The 26,401-nt window shown below is 42.9% G+C and overlaps 1 protein-coding gene across 1 annotated transcript in view; it reads right to left on the minus strand.

Moving 5' to 3' along the window:
- Positions 1-26,401, minus strand: part of LOC133166056 (receptor-type tyrosine-protein phosphatase mu-like) — a 110,891-nt gene that overhangs the window by 54,482 nt on the left and 30,008 nt on the right. The window contains exons 3-7 of the mRNA XM_061296042.1: positions 18,795-19,069; positions 15,826-15,904; positions 13,756-13,871; positions 12,517-12,691; positions 8,104-8,397 (exon numbers count right to left, since the gene is read on the minus strand). Of these exons, the coding sequence (XP_061152026.1) occupies positions 8,104-8,397; positions 12,517-12,691; positions 13,756-13,871; positions 15,826-15,904; positions 18,795-19,069 (939 nt within the window). The remainder of the gene's footprint in view (positions 1-8,103; positions 8,398-12,516; positions 12,692-13,755; positions 13,872-15,825; positions 15,905-18,794; positions 19,070-26,401) is intronic.

Genomic DNA, 26,401 nt, shown 5'->3' on the forward strand with positions numbered 1-26,401 from the left:
GAAACACCGTCGCAAACCACCACCCCGCGGTCCCTGTAGCGGCACAGCGACGGCGGTTCACATTGAGATAGCGTGCTACAAACGTGCCAGTCGGCAAAGTGGAAAACATCTGTCGGGGTGTGGGGGTGTTTGAATCGATGATTTTATGCATCAACCTAAAAAATTGTTTGAAACAGAAGCAAAAGGTTCTATGGCGAATAGTGTTTTCTTTTTCTTTTCTATGGAATCAAAACCTAAGCACAACTTTTATGTCATAGTCAGTCAACGGCGTTTTTAACGGTGTTAATTGTACATGGAAAAAGATAAACTTGTGAAATTTTTTATGGACAAAAATGTTTTTGTTGGAAATTAAATATGTTGAGTATCCCTATAAATAACATGTTGGAATGGAAGTCCGAATGTTTTTTTTTTTTTCTAACTCTGATACTTGCGTACTTGTAAACGTCAAATGTCGCACAAGTTGTACAGACCACGGCTAATAACTCTCTTGACGCCCAAAAGCAAACGTTGGACTCTTGTGATATTTTCTACATCTCTGCCGTTTGTTGACACACGGGCCCATTTGTTGACACACGGGCCCATTTATCAGAGACGTTCCACCTAGATGCAAGTGTGACACCCCGCACAAATCACAGCGCTCGGGCTTGTCGGCTCGAGATACACACTTTGCCGCTTTTGTCCTTTCATTTTTTTTCCCCCCTCAAAGCGTTAATTTGATTTGTGTGGCCGGCCACCCTGCAATTCTGCTGGCGTTAAGCACGTCCCTTTTGGACCGCCTGAGTGCAGCCTCCTGATAGTTCCGCAAATAAAGGGGCTTAAAAGTTGCATTTTCTGCTTGGTTCACCCTGATGAGACGCTTGTGAATTGCATCTTTTCTTTGTCGCGTTTCATCTTTTGCCACTTTTTCACTGCGTGGTACACCGATACTAATTTTTAGAGTAGCCCAGGGGACGATATTATGACACTTTTCCCATTGGTTTTGTCCAATATTTTTGAATTTCTTTCAAATAGTTTTTCCTAATTTTGTTTCATTTTTCATACCATAAAAATATCCAATATTTTATATCATCAAATATTTTTTGCTTTTTTGTTCTAAATGATGTTCGAAGTACAAAGCTTGCCCTCCTGTTCCAAGCATGACAAGACTTATAAATTTGATGACTGTTAAAAATAAAAAATAATACAAGCACACATGACAAGATATGTATGATACAATTTTCCTCCTCTGATGTTTGGCGCTTATCTACTTAAAGCACTGTCTGCGTAGCATCTGGTTTGGCCTGACTGTTGTACGGAAGAACAATTAGCTTATCAGATCATCCATCCTCAGGCGCCACAAGCACACAGAGTCTTTATCGGATCCGCATCGATTAAGTGCAGAGACGTTGCCGACTCCCAAACAAGGATGAGAACACTTTGCCGGTGATTAGACATCAACATGGAGTCGAGGCGACGGCTCTGAGGCTAGTCGCTATCTCGTTGCTACAGCAACCTATGTGCGGTTGCGTATATTGTAATATGATACAATACATTGGAGTATTGATATGTAGTACTAGTACTACTAGGTTTAAAAAAATATATATATTTGACATGTATGATATAATCTTTACATCTTAGATAAATAAAATATAGCTATAGTTTATCCCGCTTGTTGCCAAAACTAAATAGTGTGGATCAATACTGATACAATTTGTTAACCAGGAAGGGGAGTGTGCATGTAGCTCGTTCTTAGAATAGAGAAATTATATTTAATTTGCATCTTGGTCTGTCAGTGGCAGAAAAACATGTCAATGGCCAACATTAAATCTCTGTCTAAGAGATTTTATTTTTCAGCCCCTCAGGTGAAAAAAAAGAAAAAAGGCTTTGAATATTTGTTTGCTGCCTTCTATTACACTGTGGCGGAGGCAGCTATTGAGGTAATGACACGACTTGAACACTCGGGAAATCATTTTCATATCTCGCAGAAGCGAGACATGATGATAGCTGGCGATAACCGACAATCAGAATACCCATCACCTGTCTCGAGTGCTAAAGAAGAGTCTCGGGCTAGGAAGGCGACGGGGGTGGGGGGGCTTAAAAAGGGAATAAAATGGAAGGGTACATATGACAAAATATTAAGATATTGACCATGTAAGATGCAGTATCAACACCAAATTGGCAAATTTTAGCAACGGGAAGGGCAAACTTGGACACAGGATCAAAACGCAACAAATGGCCATCATTTTCAACTTGGATTTGGGGCTGGACGATTAATAAAAATTTAATCGGAAACTAATGGGAATTTTTTGTTATGATGCGGTTCAATGTAAATATTTTGGGTGAATAGTTTTGATGTGGTTTAGTGTATCGATACACAACTGCCATTCTGGCACTGTGGGAGTAATAAAGACCTTGTATGGCATTGAATTATGTGTGACTGCCCCCCCCTTCCCCCCAAGGACAAGATTTGTGTTGGCATCTATGGCAACAAGTGGAAGCCTTCAGCCTGACAGACGTGCACGTCTTCTAACAGATGGCCTTTAGGAAGGCAGCACATGTGTTCTTGGTCTGCCTTTACACCCATTACCAAGTCAAAGATAAATACTTGGGAATTCCGTGGGGGGGGGGGCACACCCCACACGTGTATATACATACAATATCCATATACACACACAGGCGGGACGGTACACCTTGGGGGCGTGGATAATCACCAGGATTTATTGAATGGTGCTGGCTGCTCCTCACTCTATCAAGTCCTTCTTTATAGGGCTACTGATAAATGACACTGCCACCCTGACTGAGGTTGGAGGAGGTGCTTGGAGTTTGGTGGTGCGGGGTGGAATTGAAAGTACAAAATGAGGCGCTGGAGCGGCATGAGCTGTCTGATGAGCTTCTCCTCCATAATGCTGTGAAGGTGGCAATGGATGGTTGATTGTCTGCCTTCCAAGAAAAAGAAATGGACCTCAAAACAAGTCTTGTTTTGTGACCAGTCTTTTTCTCGTCATTATATGTCATCGGCAAAGATAGCTGAGCAAAGCTACAAAGTAGATTGTTTGTAGAAGATCATTTTTGGATTGTTTCCCGCAGTCAAGACGAGAACATCTCAGGGCACGGTGGTTGGGAATCAGCACTTTCGAGAATGCTTCAACAACATTTTACAAATTAACCAGCAAAATTCCCAGGCTGTACTCCCTGCGTGGTCATTTTTAAGCGGCTGCAACACTATTTTGGTGTCCGCGCAAAATGAGATTTCGTTTCCTTCTCGCAGGCGCTGAAGGTCACGAGATTATTCATGTTTAGTCGGGACAGATCGGAATGAATGGCCCCAACCTGCGCCGCTCCACTGCCGGGCCGCCAGTCAAACGGCGCAAGATGGATGACGCTGGCTGCAGAGGAAGCGGCTCTTGATCTCGTCCGGCTTCTCTCCCTGACAGGCCCAAGCGGCAGCCTCGGCTCCTAATTGAGTGGTTAGGACTGGCAGGCCCGGGTGCGATACATCACGGCGCCCCCAGACAGGACGGGACACTTCCTCGCTCTCCCTCTCGCTTGTCTCAGACGCGCTAATGAAAATCTGCGGGGCCGCATCTGTCGCTTTGCAAACTGAGCAATGTTTGCCACGACAAAAAAAAAAAAAAAACAGGACGTTCTAATGCCGGGGCGAGGACATTCAGCATTCACTAAGAGACAAAAGCAGAGGCTTGAGAGGTTTCAAATCTAAAGCACCGTAGTTGTCGGCCGCTCACTTTTTCTTCGTTTTCAAGGATTTGGTTGAGCATTTTATTCTTGTTATCCACCTCGCTTAAGTGCACAGATTTCACAGCTTGCTAACATTTTCCAAATGTCTTCATTTTTCAGCATTTGGCAATAGCACTCTCGCTTCCATTTTCCTGCGAAGTTTAACAAGCTCTCTTTCCAAATGATCAGGTGGCGGCGCCGGCAGAGCGCCACCTGGGGTGGTAACTCACACTTTAGGGTAACACTATCGAGAGGCCGTTGTTGCGCGGGGATAACCACTTCCAGCCCCCCAGCAAAGAGGTGTATTAAACCTTAGTGTTTTGTTGACTCCAAGCAATGGCGAAAGTAAAACCTCATAAATAGTTGTATAATACACAGTGGCGCCTTAAAATACAATAGGTTATATGGCATGTATGTAGAGTATAAATAAATAAATAAATAAAGTTTTCAAGCTGTTCGTTTGAAGTTGACGGTCAAACTCAAGATAAAACTGAAAATGATCTTGTGTATTTAACACAACCACATAACTGCCTTAATTAAGTCTGTTTAGGGTTAGGGTCACAAACGATGTAAAACGCCATAGACGAGCTAACAAATAGCATCTGTACTGCAGTGTTATAACTCTTTAAACTCACGCTAATGCCCATAATTTCCGTTGAATTGCATTATTATTAAATAATAATAATAATAGTAATAATAATAATAACAATAATAAGGAAAATGAGTACAATATAAGGAATAAGGAAGATGAGTTACGCTTAAACTGCACCAACTAAAATGGTTGACAAACACACCGCATGTCTACAATCTGCATGTTCCCATGTAAAAGTCGAAGATGGACTCCCTCCATCTTCTTGTTGTTTGCCCGGTGAGACAGATCTAATTAACATTGAGAATGAAAAGCCTCCTCAACGCATGGTGTCTGAAAGCATGGGCAGCTACGTATAATGGTGAGTGGTCACGTGACCCAGCATTGGTAAGATGAGTGAAAAGAGCCTCATAATTAGTTGGCCCTGGCAAGAAAAGAAAAAAAAACAGACCGAGTTCTGTGGGAGGGAGTGGGAGGACTACAATAAAATATACTTTCCCCCCCTATTATCACAGCCAGTTGAAAGTAAAAAGAACTCCTATAATGTCAGTTCGGCGAAAAGGCGATTTGCGCATCACTCAAGGACGTGTCCTCAAACGAGAGTTGGCAGAGCAGACAGTATAGAGTCGGCGTTTTTGTTATTTTCCTCATCTTCAGACACTGACTCGTCTATTGACTTGAAGCTGAGCAAGCCAGGCAAGCGCATGTACAACACTTACCGTTTTTTTCCATGTATAATGCGCAAAATGTAACTAATTTATTGTCCTAAAATCTGGGGTGCGCATTATATATGGGTACAAAAAAATATATATTTTTTCTTTTTCTTTTTTTTTTTTAAAATCCGGATATCATACGGAGGCCGCCATTACAGATGCGCTTTCTTCTCTGCTGTTCACTTCAAACACGCTCCATACGAACACAATGCTCTCGTATCAGACGCTTGCTAGATCACCTGCTCGTTTGCTGTCACAATGTACCCTACACAAATCCGAAACTTTTCTTCGCTATTGAGTATGCTAGCGCATGCGCATTGATACTGACCGGCAGAATAACATCCGGTTGTTCCCAAAGATGATCTTTTTTCTGAAATAATTTTACGTTCACGGACTTAAGTAGGTGTCAAAATTTAGGTGCGTATTATACATGGGTACAGGCTTTTTTCCAGCATCAACATGCCATTTTTAGGGTGCGTATTATACATGGGGGCGCATTATACATAGAAAAAAAACGGTAGTTGGAAATAAAATCTTATCAATTGAGAGGTCAGAAACATTTAGAACATTTAGAAGCAGGTTTGAAAGTTGTTGGGTTTTTTTTAATTGCGAAGTGTAACAACAGTTGTAAGTTTGGAAAAGCCCTATGGAGCATATGAGAACGTTCACTTCTGACTTCAGTCACTTTCACCAACGACTAGCCTGGCATGCATATTAGAGTTTGTTCACATTAGCTTTTTTTTTTTTTTTTTTAAAGCATCTTGCTGATAGCCGCATGCTAAAACTCATCACGACGGCTGTTTGTCACCTCCACTCGGGAGCCACTGGAGAACTCAAGTTGCATTAATTTAGTGGCGCTGCTTGACGCTCTCTGCTCGGGTTTATAAATTCAAACAGAAGTGCTTCTCAAGGTCTTTAAATGTTTTCCATTCACCGCCTTTAAATATTCATACGCTATCTGCTGTAATTTTTCTCACAGATTTTTTTTTGAGCGCCCCTCCCATTCCCTCCATCCTTTTTGCTAAATTATGGATGTCGCGCTCCCCTTGCTCGCTCGGAAGCGCTCATTCAGTCGGCTCGTGTCGCTCATAACATCTCCCCAAACACGCCAGCCGAGACGCGATTTATTCGCCGTTTCCAGCCCCTCCTATAAAAGCTTTATCTCAGATTTCACGCATCTCCTGAGTGGGGCGGCGGTGAGCGCTTGGCAAAGTGCTTCGCTTTGATTTACGCTCTTGACAGGGTTTATTCTTTTTGGTAAATGACAGCACATGAAGAATTTCACTGAAAGTGTCATTTGTGATGGGAAAGAAGGACTTGTTGCCATACCAAGTTTTTGACTAGAGCCGACAGCTAAGTTAGTTTCGGATATTAGCCACTAACTTAAGCCACGTTAGCATTCAAACTTAAATAATTTCAAGTGAAAAATGAAAAAAAAAAGAGTCTAAGTTAAGATGTTGACAGCTAGGTCAGCATTTGAACTTAAATGATTTCATACGAAAAGTGACAAAAAAATGACTGAGTAAAGATGTTGACAGCTACAATACGTTGCTGTATAAGAGTTTGAAAAAAAAAATGTTGCGCAAAAACTCTGCACACACGTTTTGAAGCAAAAATGTCCGGTCAAGTTCATAAATATTGGGACACTGAAACAATTCTCATATTTTTGCCTCCAAATACCAACACATACCCATAGACGTAAATAACGCTTGTTCTTGGGGAATTTTCATTTCGGTTTTGTTGACACTCTAGTGAGTCCTGAAGCATTTGGCTGAATATGAGGAGATAACATTGCCCAAAACACTTGTGAATTCATCCCGCTGCTTTTGTCAGCAGTCACATCATCAATAAATGCATGGGAAACAGCTCCACTGGCAAACATACATCATGGCACTACCACTAACATCCTTCAGTGATGAGACACTGCAGTTGCTTCCTGCGCTAGTCACGACCTAGCTAGCCATTTCACTCACAGTCCCCTTCAAGCTGCCTTCCTTTCTGTCCTGCCTATTTAATACCAATTAAACATCCCTCACATTTGTAAAGGTAGGTACCCTTTCTGCGTAGTGTCCTGTACTTTTGCGCTATGCTTACTGTCTGATGTATGCACACTTGCTCCGTTTTTTTCTCTTCTTATTTATTGGGTTATTTGTTTATTTATTATGTATTCATCACTCTTATTATTTATTGTTTGTGCCTTCTTGTTTTTATTTTGTGTCGTTTACCTGTATGTCTACCGTGTGCTGTGTCTCGTCACCGTGGGATAGAGGAAACGTAATTTCGGTTTCTTTGTGTGTCTTGACATATGAAGAGATTGACAATAAAGCAGACTTTGACTTTGACTTTATTGGTTTAGTATGTACCCAACTGTTATTTTTGCCATACAGTTAGCGTCTCTTTGTACTAAGCCTTGTGACCTCATTTGTGGCAGTACACCACATCTACACTGACTCCAAACACCTGCTCAGACTCCACATCTATCATGCCAGCAACTTTGCTCCCATCTGGCTGGGCCGCGCCACGTGGGAGTCGGCCTCATCTGTTTGGTTTTTGGTTTGGCGTGAAAGGCAGGATGGGAGGGAATCTGCTTTTTAACTGAGGATCAGTCCTCGCTCAGAGGGAGTGGAGGGTTCAGTTTGTGGTCAGTCACATCAAGCTGGTTACTTAGCATGGAACCTTTAACACGGGTTTGATGCGTTAATCTTGTCTTGTCAGTAGTCGTCTCCAGTTTTGCTTGTACTGTAATCACTATTGTGATTTTAGCTTCTCAAATTAGCTGTTAACTTAATAGCCACCGATAGCTAACTGGCGGTTTTACTAAAATTGTACAAACTCACAGACCACCTAGTTTGTTTACCTGTATTACGCTAGCTACAAACTAGCTTGCCAATTCCTTGTACAACCTTGCAAGAGACGTCAAAATAAATCACAAATCTTTGACTGAAAGTTGACAAATATGGCCAAGTTAGATTCTCATGCTAACCTCTCATAGCTAGCCAGTTCATGTACAACTTAACATGTAACGTCAATGCAAATCAGGCAGACTAATGTTATCCCAAATAGACAGTAATTTGAGCGTAAACTCACCGGCACATCTGGTTCGGGCCCTCAGCGGTGGTCCGGGTGCACCAGTGCCACCATCCAAAGGCCTGGTGAGAAGAACGCTGATTTCGTATTCAGTGTCAGGGTCCAGGTGTCCAATCTTGTGCGTAGTCTTGTCCACGGGCTGCAGGTCATACATGGTGCCCGACACGGTGCGGTACTCCACCTCTCGGTCCACGATGGGGCCGTCGCCATTGATGGAATTGGCATTGAGCTGTATCCACAGGTATGTGGCACCCACGGCAGTCAGTTGGGGTGGCGCAATGGGCACCGGAGGCTCTGGAGGGGCAAATGTGTTTTAGTTGGAAGCTTGATGACCTTTTGTGTCAAAAGCATTTCTTACTGTCCTACTACTATTTCATACTTAACACTGTAAACATTTTTGTTGGTACCATTGGCTCTGATACTACCTTCAAAAGTGAAAATAACATAGGCTGAATAGCTCAGACACAAATTTTAACAAGACTGACTTCTTCTACCTCATTGTGTTGAAAGCAATTATCACTGAACAATTTGGTACCTTGGGAGGTCATATCAGAACAAGGGGAGCGGTAGGATAGTGGAAAACTGGAACAGCCATGGAAAGTTCAACTCCACACATTCACTTCTCACTCCCTGTTATGTTGAACATAATTGTCCAATTTAATACTTACCAGATCGTTTTTACGTCTTTGGAGGTAGGATCAAAACAACACAGGCATGACGTAGTTGTCGAATTAGCATTCAGTGCTAGCACTGAGGTATTGTAATCGTCTGGTCACGAAATGGCGCAACGCACAAGGAAATATCCCACTTCATTGGGCTTTGAGTGAAAGACGTCATCATAAATGTGACGACTTTGACAGTGACGTGACCTTTTCCTTTGTCGCGTTCCCAATATTTGTCTAATCTGTCTTAAACCTTATGACATCTTTGTCTTAATGAGCCTCCACCAAATGTCAGCACAGGTTCTTTCATCTATTTCTGGCATTTCTATTATATGACTGTGTTCACTCAGTTGACCACAACTCTGAGTTTATTTAACGTTCCCTGTAACTCTAAATCATATTTAATTTTCTGTACAACTCTGATTTGCATACTTAAAAATCATCCTCGAGGATAGCCGATGGAGGTTGTCCCTCATAGGAAGCAGATGGTTAGCTAACATTGACCTCAAGTCATGGGTTCCTAAACTGGATCTAATCCAGGCTGTCCAACATCACCTCGAGCCAACCAGCTAATCCATCAGGATCTGCGTTTGTTTTGATGGCTTTTCGGGTCAGATGTCTTTACATGTCTGAGTCTTTTTAAGCCACGCTACCCCTTTTATCATCCCAGACAGAGATGACACAGGCCTTCAAATGCATTCCAAAAACAAATGGCAAATCATTGGGTGTCATGTATTGCTTCTTGGGCAGCCTTCCAAGATCTTTAACAGACCCTCCCAAAAAAATAGTCAAAACTAAGGCCGAGCGATTTGGCCTAAAATTTATTGAATTCCAAGATGGTCAAAACACTGGGTATCTTCAGCCTTTGGAAAATATTTTCTGCCATCCTGATAGAGGTGTCGCACCCCTTTGTGCTCGCACAAGTATGTTACAATGACGAAAGCATGGCGGTGCATTAAGCCTGGCGTGTTGAAAATTACGGATTAACGGTGTGAAACACTCGAGCGCTGGCACACGTCAGGGGTATTAACGACTTGCTTTTTTTGACCAAGCTTGGAAGCTCGGAGATGGGCGACGGTAGGCGTGCGACACAAGCGGCCAAACGCGGGGGTCGGCGAGCAGCTGTTGTTGCGATGTTTGACCACACGGCCAAGCGAAACGGCAACAGCTGCGACATCCTCGATAGCAGCATCTGCAGACTAACGGAAGGCTTAGTCTACTGTAGATGTGTTGCATGTGTGAAAATATGAACATATTGTGCTCAAGCTGGACATTTATTGCAACACTCAGAAAATGGTGGAAATATAAAATTTTGCATAACATGAATTTTTGCTTAACATCTTCCTGGAGAAAAATGTTTTTTTTTATATATACGTGTTGAGCAATCAAATTCACACAATATTCTTGGGAGGCAAAAATGAATTTTTTTTCATTTACACAAAAGTTTTGTGTAATTTTCCACAAGGGTTTCACAAAGTAAGCATGATTTGTGGAACTATTAAATTCTCGATTAAGAAATATTTTTGCATGAAATCGTGCTGAATCTTACTTTACACAACCCTTTTGTAGAAAATAATGTACTAATTTTCAGTCAGTCCAAGTAGAATTTGTGCAACATTTTGGTAAAAAACAACCCCCCCCCCCCAAAAAAAAACCCAACTACAACAACAGAATAGTGAATGTCACCCTGTAACACAAAAATAAAATCTATGTTTGGTGGAACTCTGGTAGCAGTAGTTCCAGTTCATGCAAGTGTCCAAACCCTAACCCCCCCAAACACACACACACACACACACACGCACACAAAGCCCTTCAGCCGTCCAAGCGTTGCCACTGTCTTGTTGATTCATGCTAATAATAATAAATCCTGCTTTCATTTGCCGACAGCCTAGTACTCCTCTCTCGTGAAGAGGGGGAGGTCCCCATTACTCTCCTAACTGGCCTGGAAAAGACAATCGATCGCCTCTGGGAAGATGACCAGCGAGCCTGGTTTCGATTTCGATCCCCCCTCCCTCCCCTCTTCTCGGTGGCTATTCTCATTAGTGCCGACACTGGCCAGAATGCTCAGCTGGAGCTCGGTGAACCCAAGGAAAAGGCGCCCGGGTCTAGACGGGGGGGAATAATTATTGTCCCTTTCAGAACCGCTACGGGAGAGGTCTATCACCAGAATGAAAAAGGGAGGGATAGGCGGGTTCGATCCATATGGCAGGGCGCACTTCCACATAAATCTGGCATGAAAATCAGTAGTGACTATCAGAGACACTCAAGCATTCATTCTCCTCCTGTTGACTAAGGCGCTTGGCGCTGTATTGTAATGAGACGGTATGAAAAAAATCCGCACTCTGAGGTCACTCCCATATACATTTAATGGGGGGCTGGGTTCAAGTCATGGCTCCGAGGAGTATGGTGGTGGTGATGGTGGGGAGGTTAAGCGTTTGTTTTATGGCAACGGATGTGGCGGTAAGAGGAGATGACACTTTGAAGTGTGAAAACGAGGCTTTTCTTCTTCGCAGAGATTTTAAAGGGAGGATTATTACGACCAAATATTTATGATGAAGGCATCTCACGCTTAGTGCTGTTTAGAAAAGGCCTGAGTGCAAAAGCTGAATTTTCATTGAGGAAGCGTTAACAATTACCCCAAGGGGCTTCCGTAATATTCAAATCTACACAGTGAACAATGTTTCGTAGCAAATTGTGCTAAAAAGCTCACAAGAGGTTGACATTTTCAAAGTCAGTTCTTAACAGGGAAGGCTGATCTGGGTTATTAGACATTATCGCCCTCACCCACTCTCTGTTGTGTCCATTCTGGTGTGATTGACAGAGCTCGATCTGCAGCAGCAGGATTAAACCTATCAATCACCAAAGGCTCGGAGACAAAAAAAAAAAGAAAAAGAGACAGGAGGGAGAGAGGAAAAAAAAATCAAGGCAGTAAATTCAATTGAGAGCACACGGAGAAGATTGAGGTGAAGAAATATAGGAGGCCATTACTGGACGACTATAGGGGCTGTAAGGAAAGTGAGGCCTTGCAGCAAGAGACGACTCCATAAATTCATATCAAATGACTGCAGAAGTCAAACATCAGTGAGGCTACTGTAAACCCGCTCGCCGCTTGCCTTTGTGATCCTTTAAAGCGCCATTGTGTTCACTCAAGGACAGTCCTCATTTTACAATGGAAAAGTTTTCCAGAATATAAATCACCATTACAAAAAAGGGTTAGAGGGGTTAAAAGTTCCCTAAAGAATGTTTACGCAGTTTTCGTTTGCTGTTCATCTCCCAATGACTTTGCATGAAGGTCAGTGCAAGGCTTAATTTAAAGAGCGCCCAAGTCCACAATATGCAAAATGATTTTGAAAAGGGAACTTGATTTGGATAGCAATGACAACCCGCTATTTTTTTTTAATTCCACTGAATCCTGAAAAGTATAACTATTGTTTACGGTCACCCAAATAATTTGCCATAAAAGCATAACATTGATGTGTAATCATACAACGTTAAAAGGTTTGAGGAGAATTCCATATTTTTAAATATCTTTTTTTATCATTGTAACTATTTGTAACAAATTGTTGATTCTCTGACTTTTAGTTTGTTTTATTCTGTGTACACGCTCGTAAATCAGAATACTCATATCCTAATACTAACAAAGTGCTTTACCTATGACATAATGGTTCAACCACAACGGGAAATGGTCAAAAATCCGATAATCGCTTTTGTGTAAAATCCACCACTAAAACTATTCGAAATCAACACTCACGCTTAATGGTCAGCTCGCCGTAGTTGGACACGCCGACCCCTTTGTCCGAGTGGACGATGCATCGGTAGCGACCCGAGTCGCCCTTGGTGGTATTCTCCACATCGAAGGTGCCGATGAACCGGCGGTTGTTCCAAGGTTTAGTGGCCTTCATCGGGGCCTCTCGTCCGCCCATTCCCTGTTTGAACACAATCGTGCAAGTTCTTTCACCTTGTACTGTAGAATTTTTACTTTTATTTGTTTGCCTCACTCCCAATTGTGAGTGATGCATTAATCACAGCAAGAGGTAGCAGCTTGTCCCCAGCTGTCACCCTGTACAGCAGGCAGATGGAGGGGGGGAGCATTTGTTCATTACAAACATTTCTTCACTGCTGTCATCGGGCCGGGATTTGGCCTAATGTTTGTTTTGCGGCTAATGAGGACGCATTTGTGAAAATGATGGAGTACCTTGCACGGGACCTTTAAGCCCGCTGATCACACAAGTGACGGCGTGCGTTAGCGTCAAAAGGCCGAAAAGGCTCCGGCTGCCAGATGCACTACCTTTGTCGCTTGGATCAAGGTCAACCGCAGACTGCTGTGTGCCGAATATAGAAGGCACTCTCCACAGTGCCGACCGGCCGGTCTATGTGGGTTAAGAGCATACGGCAGTGATCCGACACCTGTAATCCCCTGTCTGCCAGCCAGCAGGTTACATCCAGGATGCAACGAAGCAATGTGTGAATGTCACGCCTTGAACTTTAGACTTGTCGCTCAGATTTCAAGACTGAAAAAAATGATAAAAAGGAAGGTTGTGTTACAGTGGAAAATTACAGGAACAGAGACAGAGTCAAGCCCAAAATGGAAGTAATCTTAGAATGAATTAAGACCAAGGCAAGAGATTGAATCGAGACCGAAACAGATTGCATGACAATGTGAGATCAGGTAATACTAATGCAACCAAGAAGCAGTGGGAGATCTAGTCAAGACAAAGACCGGCATAATATAAGACTATAAGTAAAGACTAAAAATAGTAGTGTCCATTTAAATCAAGACCAGAACATAGCGTGAGATCCAAGTCAATACCAAGACCAGATAAAGACCAAGACCAAGTAAATGTGAGACCAAGTCAAGACCAAGACCGAGGCAACGTAAGACAGTCAAGATAAAGACTGATGCATCATACAGACCCGAGACCAAGAGTCCAAGTTTGAGACTGAGTACAAACCTAGACCGAGACTCTCAGAAAATGGAGGAAAGTCTCACCTGAAGCCAGAGGCGGAAATTGTCCCGTTTGCGTCCGTTGACGGTGCAGTGAAAAGATGCCGTCTGTCCCGCGTTGACCTCCACTCCCTTTATCGTCAGAAAGTGTGGCGTGTTCACTGAGAACAACAAAAAAGACGTTCAACAGGCAGGTGCATTGAATTTAAAGCGAGATTAAACCATGAAGCTGAATATCTGATGTGTGTGTGTGGAGGTTGCGAGGGAAGCTACAACCCCCGTGGCAGAACTCGCTTGTAAACATAAGTGGAACGAGCGAGGTAGACTTAAATGGATGCCGCGTTTATACTTTACTATGTGCTACCTCATGAAGTCTCTGGCTCCAATCGCTTTGGGAGGTTGAAGGCAGCTACCTAAATCTCCAGAATGACACGCAAGAGGCTGTTCTGCTGCTAATTGCACTGTGGTTTGACTTCCCTCGCACACAGATTAACGACCCCACTTTTACAAAAGTATTTTCACATAGATTGTTAAGGATTAGAGCTACGGGGTTCATGAAGCGGGGTCAAAATGAGTATGTGTAAGAATAAGTGTTTGGTTTTGTGGTTGGGTTCAGGGGCCAGAGTTAGTCTTTTACGTAAGAGATTTGGGGTCGAACTAGTTTTTGAGATTAAGGTTTAGAGATTGTATTTAAAATTTGGAGTTCCTAGTGAAAGACTTCTGGTACTCGGGTTAGGGTTAGAGAATAGTTGAGCATTGGTGTTGAAGTTGGTTATTTGAGGCTTGCGCAAGCTGCACTGTTCTTTGTCCTAATCTAAGCACTGAAAGCAGCAAAGTGTACTGACAAAAAACCTTTTTCCACCTTCCCAAACTCATTATCATTAGAACATGGACGGATATTATGCGGGGAAACAACTTAACAACCAACTTATGTGGAACATTTTTGATGAGTGCAGGGAAAAATAGGGCAATCTTGCCAGGACGACCTTGATTCGAAACGTAACGGAATCTCTAAAGACCGCGGGAAAAGAAATCTAATTCTACCACTTTCATCATTAAGAGTTCCACTTGTGCTTTAGAGGTTTTTTTTTCCTTTTTATAACCTCATCTTTTGGCTCTGAAAATGTCCTTTTTTTTTTTTTTCCATACGTTTTATTGGCGGGGGAGGTTCACGGCAATAACCTTGTTATTTGAATAATAATCTGAAAATAAATGCTTTGGTGGCGCTACCTATCAGTCAAAGAGAGCTGATTGCCACTGAGAGGAACATTGATTCCAACTCGTGCTTTCTCCCTCACATTCAAGCATTCATCACGTCGCAAAAGGCATCATCGATCCCCTGGGATGCATTCAGATGCAACACATATCGCTGTACCGATCTATCGTATTGACATAACAGTTGTAGGAATTGGCCCACTTTCAGATGGTTAGAAGGTCATTAGCATTTAACAATCAGCGTCTTAAATGCAGCAACTGTATGAAGGCCAGAGTGGAGTCCAAATCAATAGATGAAACCCCATACAAACTATTGGTTTAAAGATCAGAGTCTGAGAACCTCTTTGTGTATTTATTATAGAGGTTAGCGGCTAAAATAGGGAGTTGGGGTTGAAAATCTGTGCGCTAACGACCCATGGGTTGAGTGGGTAAAAAGTTTCAGACAGAAGTTTTATTTTCACTTTCCCATCTGGACTCAAAAGCACACAGCACAATGCTAACAAGGACTCACAGTCCCAAAAGCAGCAGCAGCCCAAAATGTGAAGTCCTAAATATGCCGCTACTTGTAGCATACATCCCGCTAAGATTAACAGGAATTTGAACGCCTGAGAGATGAGAGGCTTCGCTGAAGATCCTTAAGGGATGAAAGAATGAAGATGGTATTTGTTTTTCATTCTACTTCTTTATTTTCTCCTCCACAATCTCTCGCTCCGACATCCCGGGCGAACCGTATGCTCGTTAATCTTAAGGGAGCTACAAGGAGAACGTTTTCCCGCTGTCCTTTGTTTGACGAGTAAGCCTTGAAGAGAACAACAGTGTATATTGGGAAGGGTGTCATGCAAGGGACAATGGCTTCTTGATGATGTTTTATGATGGAGAAGAAGAAAAGGCGGGACTTACTGCACTGATGGCCTTGGACCAGGACGTCTTTGATGGCCAGCATGCCGCGCTGCCCAGAGGTTACGGCTTCGAACACAATCTGGAGGAGCAGAGAGACGACTCATAAGGCAGGCCATAAAAAATGAGAAGCTACCCGAGTGCTTAGGAGAGTGAGTGAATTGCATTATTTTTGTAATATGTCCAAGCTGATGTGCAGTGTGACGTGCAAGACTATCAGTTCTATTTCTTTTTGTTATGTAATCCAGTTTCCATTGGGTTTACTTGTGCAAGGTCATTCGGGTTGCATTGGAGTTGCATTTCAAAGGTTGTGCATATATACAAAATAAGTGTTCTGAAAAAATAGGCAATGTTCACTAACTTGATTGACACATGATGCTTAAATGACACTTTTTTAAAACCAGTATATTGCTTTAAAATATTTGTATTGGGTTTTCTAATGTCTTTATTGAGATTAAAAATATTTTGCCATTTTTCTTTTCAAAATATGTTGTAACGCAGTCATTTTAGTCGGGAAATTGATTTGAGTTGCAACTGTGGTCTCGGAATTAATTCAACTCGTAAATCAGGGACCGGTGGTTTGCGGAAATTTGTTATGAGGTAGGGTAAAAAGATTTGCTAGCGGTAGCATTATGGCATTTGTCTGATGACTAATTTGCACAGCTGCTATGTCAAGTGTTGATCTTATTGACCAAAATTCCGAATAAAGCATGCAGCAGTCATGTAGAAATCCATGTCATCCTGTTCTAGGGAATGAGCTGCCGGGTCAAAAAAAAAAAAAGGCCTGTTTGAGGGCGTGTCCCTGCAGAATGTCAGTTATTCACTTGCTGGTCTAAGCTTGTGATAAAAAAGGAAACAGAATGTCCGCGCCTTGCCAATCTCAGGGTGGGGCGCGCTGACTCCTTTACACATGTCCTGCATTCCATTCGTCTATACATTCATACATACACAAGAACTGAGCATGTTCCTGCTTTAGGACGCCACACTGAAATGCTGTCCCAAGGCTTTCATTGAGCATCTCGGATTCCTTTTGCAGCCTCCACACGCGCTAGCTCATTGTCATCGGGGAGGCCGGATGCCTTCAGATAAGGCTGTCTAATTATTAATTCCGCACCAAATATGAATGCAAATATCTGGGGCTGCCAATGACGCCCTCATTACAGATTAATTTAAGGAAATTAAAAGGCCGAGCACTTCACGCGTTGCCATCAGACAAATGAACTGGACCCGGCGGCCTAATTGAAATCCTTTTGTTTGCGCAACAGACATCAGTCAACCCGTCTTAATAGCTGCGATATAATTGATTCCGGCGTCAACGATAGCGCCCGGCATAATTGGGCCTGACCTCGTATTCGCGAGGGGGAATCACGAGCCGCAAACGACGTCGCCGCAAAAAGTTCAACTCCCTCATTTGTCAGAGGGACGGGCAGCACGCCAATGCCACCGTCACCCCACACCCCAAGGGATGTTACTAAGTAGTACATTACAGTGGGATTGATTAGCTCAGCCTTGGCCCCACTGTTTTGAAATCAAGAAGGATGAGCACGTGGGACTTTTTCACAACGCGCGACAGCTCAACACATGACCAAAGGTTTTTGTAATTGCACGAGAATTCAAAGTTTTCTGGATGACCTAGCGAATCTCCTTGGCGTGCCAGCCTAAGAAGCCTTGCTGGTAATTCAAAAATAATTAAGAATCAGGTGGCTTCCCTTTGACAATTGTGTAGGTTAGCAGGCAATTAAAGATAGCAGTAATTAGCCGCGTGTTGGTAATTATCGACCGTTTCAAACGCTTTTGTGGCTGCGGGTTGGATGGGGATCATTACCCTTGCTGTTCCATCATGCAGCGCTACGGTAGACACGCTTCATTTTCGATTCATAGTTGGTTCTACAAATAGTGGAAAATTGGGTCATATAATTATTGTAATGTGATTGTTCCTTGCCAGTTAATCAAGATAATTGCCACCTTTCACTTTAGAAATATTCACCTAGTCACATTTGTTCCAGCGGAACCTGCTCTCAGTTTTCTTCCTAATAGGTGGTCATCAAAAGCTCTGAGACATTTGTCTATTGTATAGGACTAAGTTTAGCCTTGATTAGCAGTGGCCAAAATTAAGAAGATCCTTCGCCATATGTGTATGTTTTTGCTCTCCTTAGCGACCTTAAAAACGCTCACGGTAATAAATGACAGACGTCTCATGACTGCTATTTCTACAGGTGGCAATGGCAACATAATTTTTTTTTCAAAAGCTCTTAATTTTCAAGAGAAATGTAAAATGAATTTGAAATCATTAAAAAAAAATTCTCTAGTAGATGCACAACCTAACACAACATACAAAAGTTTCAATCTGATTGTAATTGCATTAAATTGTCTCATAAGGCTACTGCAGAAGTTCTCAACTGTTGCCTCTCGCTCTCTGGTGTCCGCGCACCTCTCATTAAGTGTCCTCTCCTATCTTGTCTTCGACAGCGAGAAACTCAGCAGTGTCCCTTGTTAACCGAACTATCAGGCTGCCTTTGGTTTCCTCTCTTCACTACCGCCCACCTAGCACATAATGAAAGAATTCAACGACGGAGCAGCCGGCCCCACCGTCTGGAGGTTACGGGGTCTCTCTGCATCAATTAACATTTGGTGGGCTCGGGGAACAAGCCTGGCGAAACACTAATAGGAAGGCGAGTGTGAAATCACTCTGCCCCGGCCGTCGCTGATGCGCACCGGTAAGTGAAAATGAGTTTCAGAAATAGGCCTGAGATGGAGGAGCCGGCCAACGGATTACCATGGATACAGAGGTAGCCTCTGAATCAATACGAGGTATTTTCAATGGGGACGCTATTGTTTGGGGCTCCTCAAAAGAAGCGCCGTCTGCTGCCTTGGTCTTGTTAAGAGGCTTCAAATGACTTTGGAGTCACCACAAAAGCCCTGTCATTTTATTTATCATATAAGGAAAATAGAGAAGATGGGGGTTTCCTCACCTGGTAGAAGTTGGGCCAGTAGGTGCTGACGGCCAGCTCCACCTGACCCCAAGCGCGAGACGCCGGGGCGGACACGTTCCACACGGGCGTGCCCAGAGGGCTGTTGTTCTCTTTGATGTAGACGTTGAGGTGGCCCGAGTGGCTGTTGTCCCGCCCGCCGATGTAGTAGTGGAAGATGACGCAGTGGGTGTCGTTCTCCCGTAACTGGGGGGTCAGCATTGAAGCCTTCTGCCCAGAGAAACGTCCAGAAGTGTTGACCATCATAAAGGCTGCACCTGTAATGTAGATAACAAGAGACCCCAATAAATGGAGTTCAAATTTGGTAAAATCTCCAGTATAAGATAATATCAACTCATTCATTGCCACCCCAATGGGCGTTTGACGTCTATAGCCGTCAGTGGTAGTGAATGACTTAAATAAATAAAAAACTGTGGAAAAAAAGCTAAATCAGCCTCAAACCAAAATGGCAGACTTGCTGTGTCTGTTTAGACATGGGTTCTTCTTGTGATATACATCTCATGTTGCAAATTGGCTTGGTGGGAGTGTGTTCATGGTGAGTCATTATTTTTTTTGTCATTATTCTGCCCACACACAATCAAAACCTCAAAATCTCTTAATCTGTCTAATGCAAGTACATCAAATTTGGTTGTAATTGGACCAAATCTTTGTGCAGCATTCTTCTGAAGAACCCCTGGAAACGTCCAAATGGAAAATGGCTTCTTCAAGCCAAAATGTATGTCAGATTTTCTCTCTTTACGGGCACGGCATCTTGAGACTTTTTATGACTTGCTGCTCAGGGAACCCGGCTTGGGGGGTGGGGGGCGGGGGCAAGAAGAACTAAGTTGAGGATTCTGTCGACTGTGACTCTCTTCTACGCCTCCCCTCAACTCTGGCTTGGTCGTGTAAACATGACAGAATCCCTCCACCCCACCCGCTCGTTATCTCGAGTCAGAGACAGATGGAATCGTCGAGCGTCACAAGGGGGGCACAACAAGACAAGCGGCGCGCGCTCGACTCATTGACTGAACAAATAGGCTATTGTGAGAGAGCGGCGGGCTGAGGGCGCCTGATGCACTCGGCGTTATTCGCCCCCTTTTTAGCGCCGGCGCGTCCAAGCCTGTCGCAAGATGTTGACTTTAACAACAGAGATTCGAAGCGTTCAGCTCCACCTCGCACAGCATCGCTTCGGACGACGACAAAAACAAACGTGTCGTCTTGTCGGTTTGCCAGCATAATATTTCTCACTTGTGTTTTATTGGCATCCACACGGGGGGCATTAGTTTAACTTTTAATATCCAACCCAAGCAATAAAAGCTAAACGGGGGGGCACTTATTGATTTCCCATCACTTGCTCCTGCTCTCTCGCTAAAGGAAAACAGTCGCCATGAATATCTTTCATCTTTAGGCTGGCCTGTTTTGTATTCTTATTAATGGTAATAGTCGGAGAGGTCAATATATCAAGCGATAAGAGCATTTTCTCATTAAGGCACTCAGTTCTTGGGACATGTCTGCAGACTTATGTAGCGGCTTTCTGTATTCCGCAATAATTAGGGTTTTAATTTAAAACGATAAGATAATTCTTGATTCAGTAGAACCACTGCATGTTCAATTTATATTTACAGATGACCATCAGTTTAAAAATAACACCATAATCTTCAGATCTTAGGTTGAGTAGTGAGCCACTAGTAGGATTTGAAAATCCACCCCTGGAAGTTGCTTGCTTGGAGTTTAAGAGCCATTCAGGACTGCAGTTTGAGGAATTCGAGGTGGCCGGCCCCTTTTTGTTGAGGGCCATCACATCTCATGTTGCTATACCACCCTAGGGTTCTGAGAATAAAATTAAATTACCTTAAAAACTATTAAAGGCAGGTTATTCTCTTCAGCGGATGCTCCATTATAATGGGAATAAATGAATTGTGCTACTCAAGAATGTACCTTCTGCACCGCTGGGCCATTTCCATGGCAACCAAACAAATCACAGGATGCAACAGCTCCAGAGATGACCCAGAGTGAGCTAAAAAAAAAATTCCCTTTTATTTTTTTGGGTGTTTGATGAATAAGTTATGTAACAGGTGCAGCACAGCTCAGGAGAGATGGAGAAGGTTGGGAACGGCCATCTGGTCGGATCCCGAGGCTAGCTAAGTATTTGGATCCAAATACGGTGACAGCGGTAAATGCCCCTAATGAGTGAGGCCACTATAATTATGGTTGCCGGTGTGTGGCTCATTGTTGTCATCCGCGTTCTGATTAAAGCCGTATCATTATTTCTGATACAGGAAGCAGAGCCCCAACAAGGGGCCGACTTTGACGCGTGCGTTTCAGGTGTCGGCTGACGGACAATATTGGGTTGTTAATACTTAGCCATCTGGCTTGTGGCGAGGTGAGGCATCAACACCTCCAGATGACTTGATGAATTGTGGAGTTGCAGCTCGCGTTGCAATGTCAACGCTGACACTCAATCACAGCAGCAAAGCACTTTTTGTTTGGTAAATAGGGAGGAAAGTATCACAGGCGTACACCCCTAGTTTTTTAAAAAGGTCCTCTTAATGAATAAATAATAGCATATTAGGTGGACATGCTTGGCAGAGAACCGTATTTTCTTTATTTTATTTTTTTATATTTCCCAGTGAAATTTGCATGATTCTTTTACAGCGTTGTCCCATCTCATAGTTAAAATAAAATTATATATTGACCTTCATGTAGCAAAACTATTATAAGCATGCTAATGTCAATATTCAGTTGCACTATAGTTAGAGGATACATTATTTTGATGCTTGTGTCGTCATTTTATATGAAATAAATCAACGAGCATTAATAGGTATCAATCGATTATTGGGCTGAGATTAATCCACAATGAACGCCACGTGAATTTGATAGAACTAAACATTGACTGATGAACTAAATCAAAGATCCCCCCCCCACCGTCAAACTTCAAAGATCCACATTTCTTTTTAGTTTCTCACATTCACATGTGAAGAGTAGCAACATTAACGTCAGGGACACTTCATTTTCTAATCTAATTCATTTTTCATAGCCTCGCTGTGTGTTCTGCACCTCGTGATTGTAATGGAAGGTGAAGGTGGCCTACATTTGTAATAATAAGAAATCTGATGGCCCGAGTACCCGAGTGAGGCAGCCTTGAGAGCGCGCTCCATTTTTAATTGATCTTCAACACGCCACCATTAAAGGCAAAAAAAAAAAAAAAGGAAAAATATACCTGCGGTGCATTAGCACGACATTGAGATCAGTGTCATTATTTTTTGCTCGTGTGCTTTTGCTGGCTAATTAGCTGGTGGTGGTTGTGGCGGGTCCACACAGTATGCGTGGTCACAGGGGCTGAAGACGAAATGGCGAAGGTGATAGTGCTCTGATGGTAATTAATTGACAGGAAAACGTGGGGGTTTTTTTTGGTTGAATTGTCTTCTTTCCGGTTTACTTGTTTGCTAATTTACTGCCACTAATGATTTAATCCAGCACAGTGAAGTCCACATCTCTCCCAAGGCTGAACAAGTCAAATTTGGCACCATCTTGGTGCTAAGGAACTACCGTAATTTTCGGACTATAAGTCGTGGTTTTTTTCATAGTTTGGGTGGGGGGGCGACTTATATACATATATAAGTTTTTTTCACTTTTTTGGGCATTTTATGCCTGGTGCGACTTATACTCCGGTGCGATTTATAGTCCGAAAATTACGGTATGTTGAAGTAAGAGGAGGAGCTTCATTTAGTCAGGCCATAGCCCTACTGGATAGAAAAGTAGTGCATAGACACGATCTTGCTAATCCTGAAATTGTCTAATTTGGAATGAAAAGAAAATTGGAGGCGCTACACAAGACTACAACCAGCCTTAGAATTCTGTTTTGTGTCATTTGATTGATTGCACAACTTTTGATGATTCTGACCTTTTTAGAAACCTTTACTATATAGGACTGAACTGTGTTGAATTGCATCAACTAACTATGGCAAGCAGGGGTGAGACAAAATAAAGATTGTGCATCTTTTTGGCAAACGTTAAAAATGTATAAGGTTTAATCACGATTGACATGTTTGTCAAACAGATAGGGACAAATAATCAATACAGAGAGCTAATTAATTTATGATACAGTATCAATGAATGTCATTTTATGCATCATTTTTATTTGATACAGTATTTCCACAAGTCCAAACCCGAAAACCCTGCGCTCCTATGCCACAATAAAGATTTTAAAAATGTATTTGCAATGATCAAAGTCTACAGTTAGAAGGTGTTTAGTTGAATTTGAAAGCAAATGACGCTCAGAGCAGAAGATATAATTTGCAATAAAGACGTGCACTCATTATTTTTCCGGTGCTCAGGTTGTGAACTCGGAGAAAATCATTATGTGTGCGGTGGCGGGGGATGAGGAGGGCTTGAATGAAAATGAAGGGGCGCTTTTGAAACCCCGAAAGCCTTGCAGCTCTCATTTGCTCATAAAATTCTGAGAGGTCGCGGCGGCAGAAAAGCGCAGTTGCCACTCGGGAAATGTCAATGAAGACGAGGCCGTCTGTCCGTCCTGCGTGCCTGCCATCAAAATGGCCCTGGCTGCTAATATGGCCCAACATGAAAGGTGGCCCCATGAAAAGACGGCGTACGTGCTCACCTCAAAGCGTCAATCAGGACCACCGATCCCGTCTGCTTCCTTCATCGGCGGGCAACAATTTACCCCTATTACATTCCATGACAGACTTTCACAAACTTGTGCATACAATGAAGTTGGAATATGCAGATAAGTCCTCCACGGTAACATTAGTGTGCCGTCTTAATCCTGTTTGTCCAAATCCAGTTTGCTGCTGGTCCTTATGCATGCACAAACATCTCAAATATCACCATGTGTGTCCCCACACGGGAATTAATCCACAAATGTATCAAGATGACATAATTTGACGTTGCGTTTGGTCTTCTAATCATATAATGGGCTTTCTCCTTAACCTTGCCAACTCTGCGGCGGGACCTCACACAAACTTGTGAATGGCTCTAAAAGCAATTAGTTTATTTTGTGAAACAGAGCGCACCCCCAAGGCCGCGACTTCCCTCCCTCCTCCTCTTCGTCCCACGGCGGCAAATCCCATCTTTGGCTGATGTGATTTGAATTCTGATTCAATTCAGGATGCCCTTCCCGTCGTCCCTCCTTTTGCTCGTTCACTTCAAAGTACATCCAAAACAACAACGGACAACTTGTTGTAAGAGACAGCTTGTTCTATTGAGATTGGTACAAATGGTAAAGTACAAAACGCAAGGATAAGCAGTTCAGCAAATGAATGAATAAATATAAAATATTTCTGGGGTTAAAATACTTTTAAATATTAGAATTTAATATTTTTCTACATTATTTGTTGTTACAAACTATTGATATTCAACTTGGTAGAATTTTTGTAAGTCAATCCAGTTTGACCTACTTATGGTGATGATGTTTTGTTACCATATTTTTAACATAGTTTTAAAGAAGGTAATTTAGCAAAATACAATAAAAAGCTTTTACAAATAATCAAATAATAGTGTTTATTTTTCTATTTTCAAATTAATTTACTTATTTGCAAAGGGTGTCACCCATGTGGTGTAAATCAAACTTGCGTCATCTAACCCCTGGTACAAAGGAAATGTGACAAGTGATTCTGTCCCTTTGGTTGTTTGCTTCGATGCGTTATCCTCCTAATTGCTACATGTGACTGGCAAATGGCCTTGTTTATGCCTCCCTGCAGCTCTGATTACATGCTTGGGCATCTATAGGGTGACTCGGACCAATTCGAAGGCCGCTAATACCACCCCTGTCTTTTATTTTTATTTATTTGGGGAGGACGTGGCTTTTGAAAAGAGAATCCCAGCTGACTCTCCAAAAACTGCAGCCCGCCCGGCCCTCCCTTGAGGCTCATTGCAAGGAATCACAGCAAAAAAGGATGGCGGAAGAGTCTCAAACTGAGATTAATTAGGGTTTGTGTATTATGCCGGGCACAACGGAAAGTGCAGCGCCGGCTTAATGACTTCTTGTCTCGCTCTAAATATGTTGCGCGCCGGCCAATTGAACATCCTGGTCAGGTCCTTTGTTGCCTTGTTGGATAGTGACGCCTAAAACAATAGTGCAGGACTGGCAGAATGAGGTTCTTTTTACAGACAACAGTGGAACCTCTCCAAAAGTCCCACAACAAAAGCATATATTGTGTGTTTGTGTATGCATATCAATTTTTTTTATGTAAAAATCAAGAAAATAAATTACACACAGTACATGACTAAAATGATGACAAATAATCACGCTCACCAGTTACATATTTGGACCACAACTGAGTACAATACAAAAAATCGTGAACACTGGGAATAATTTATACACTCACCTTGCATAATACCGTTTTTTTCCGTGTATAGTGCGCAAAATTTAACTAATTTATTGTCCTAAAATCTGGGGTGCGCATTATACATGGGTACAAAAAAGTTTTTAATTTTTTTTTTTTTTTTTTTTTTTTTAAGTCCCAATGATCGTCACACACGCAGGGAGGCAATGGGTCCCATTTTTATAGTCTTTGGTATGGTCTTAACTAGGCTGGATGTAATTTATTTTGTTGGCGTTGATTTCTCCGACTGCCCGTAAACGCACCACCGCGCTCCGTGCGCGCACGGGACAGCAAACGAGCAGGTGATCGAGCAAGCGTCTAATACAGTGCTTCTCAATTATTTTCTGTTACGCCCCCCCCTAGCAAGAAGAAAACTATTCGCGCCCCCCCTCCCCACCGTGACTATCCTAACTTGTCTTGTAAGTCGTAAAATGTTGCACTGTCGCAAACGTGACAGAAGTAACAATGAGAGCGCCACTGCCCCCTGCTGTAGTAAACGCGCAATTACACTTTATTCTAGTACTGCCAAAAAAAAAGCCTGTTCCCCAGGGTCACACGCGCCCCCCCAGGAATAGCACCGCGCCCCCCAAGGGGGGCGCGCCCCACTATTTGAGAAGCACTGGTCTAATACGAGAGCATTGCGGTCGCATGGAGCGTGTTTGAAGTGAACAGCAGAGAAGAAAGGAACAAGGCAAAGTGTTGTGAAATAAAATGCACAGAACGGATGCGCAAGACACGTCAGCTATATAAAGAGCGAGAGTTGTTTTCTTCCTATTAGTTTCAATTCACAGTTTAATTAGCAGTTTCAATCAGCAAATAACAAAATGCGTATTATAGGTAATATTTTATTTCACAACACTTTGCCTTGTTCCTTTCTTCTCTGCTGTTCATCCTAAAACACAAAGGCGCTCTTTAAGCAATGCGACAGTGAGCGCCCGGCGCGCTGCGGTTGCGCGACCGCACCAAATTAAGCTCCCTGCGCAGTGCGCACTGAGGTCCACTTAAATTTTAGAAAGTACATCAGGACTTTAAAAATATCTTCTAAATTTCAGCGACGGCTCTGTCACAATAATCGACCAGCGCGGTGCAGTTGGGCGGTCGGCGGCGCGCTACGGTTGAGCGTTCTCTCTCGCGCTCTCTCTCTCGCTCTCTCTCGCTCTCGCACACACGCAAACCGGATATCATACGGAGGCCGCCATTACAGATGCGCAGAACGGATGCGCAAGACACGTCAGCTATATAAAGAGCGAGAGTTCAGTTCTCTAC

Source organism: Syngnathus typhle, linkage group LG13, assembly GCF_033458585.1.
Source record: "Syngnathus typhle isolate RoL2023-S1 ecotype Sweden linkage group LG13, RoL_Styp_1.0, whole genome shotgun sequence".
NCBI lineage: Eukaryota > Metazoa > Chordata > Actinopteri > Syngnathiformes > Syngnathidae > Syngnathus > Syngnathus typhle.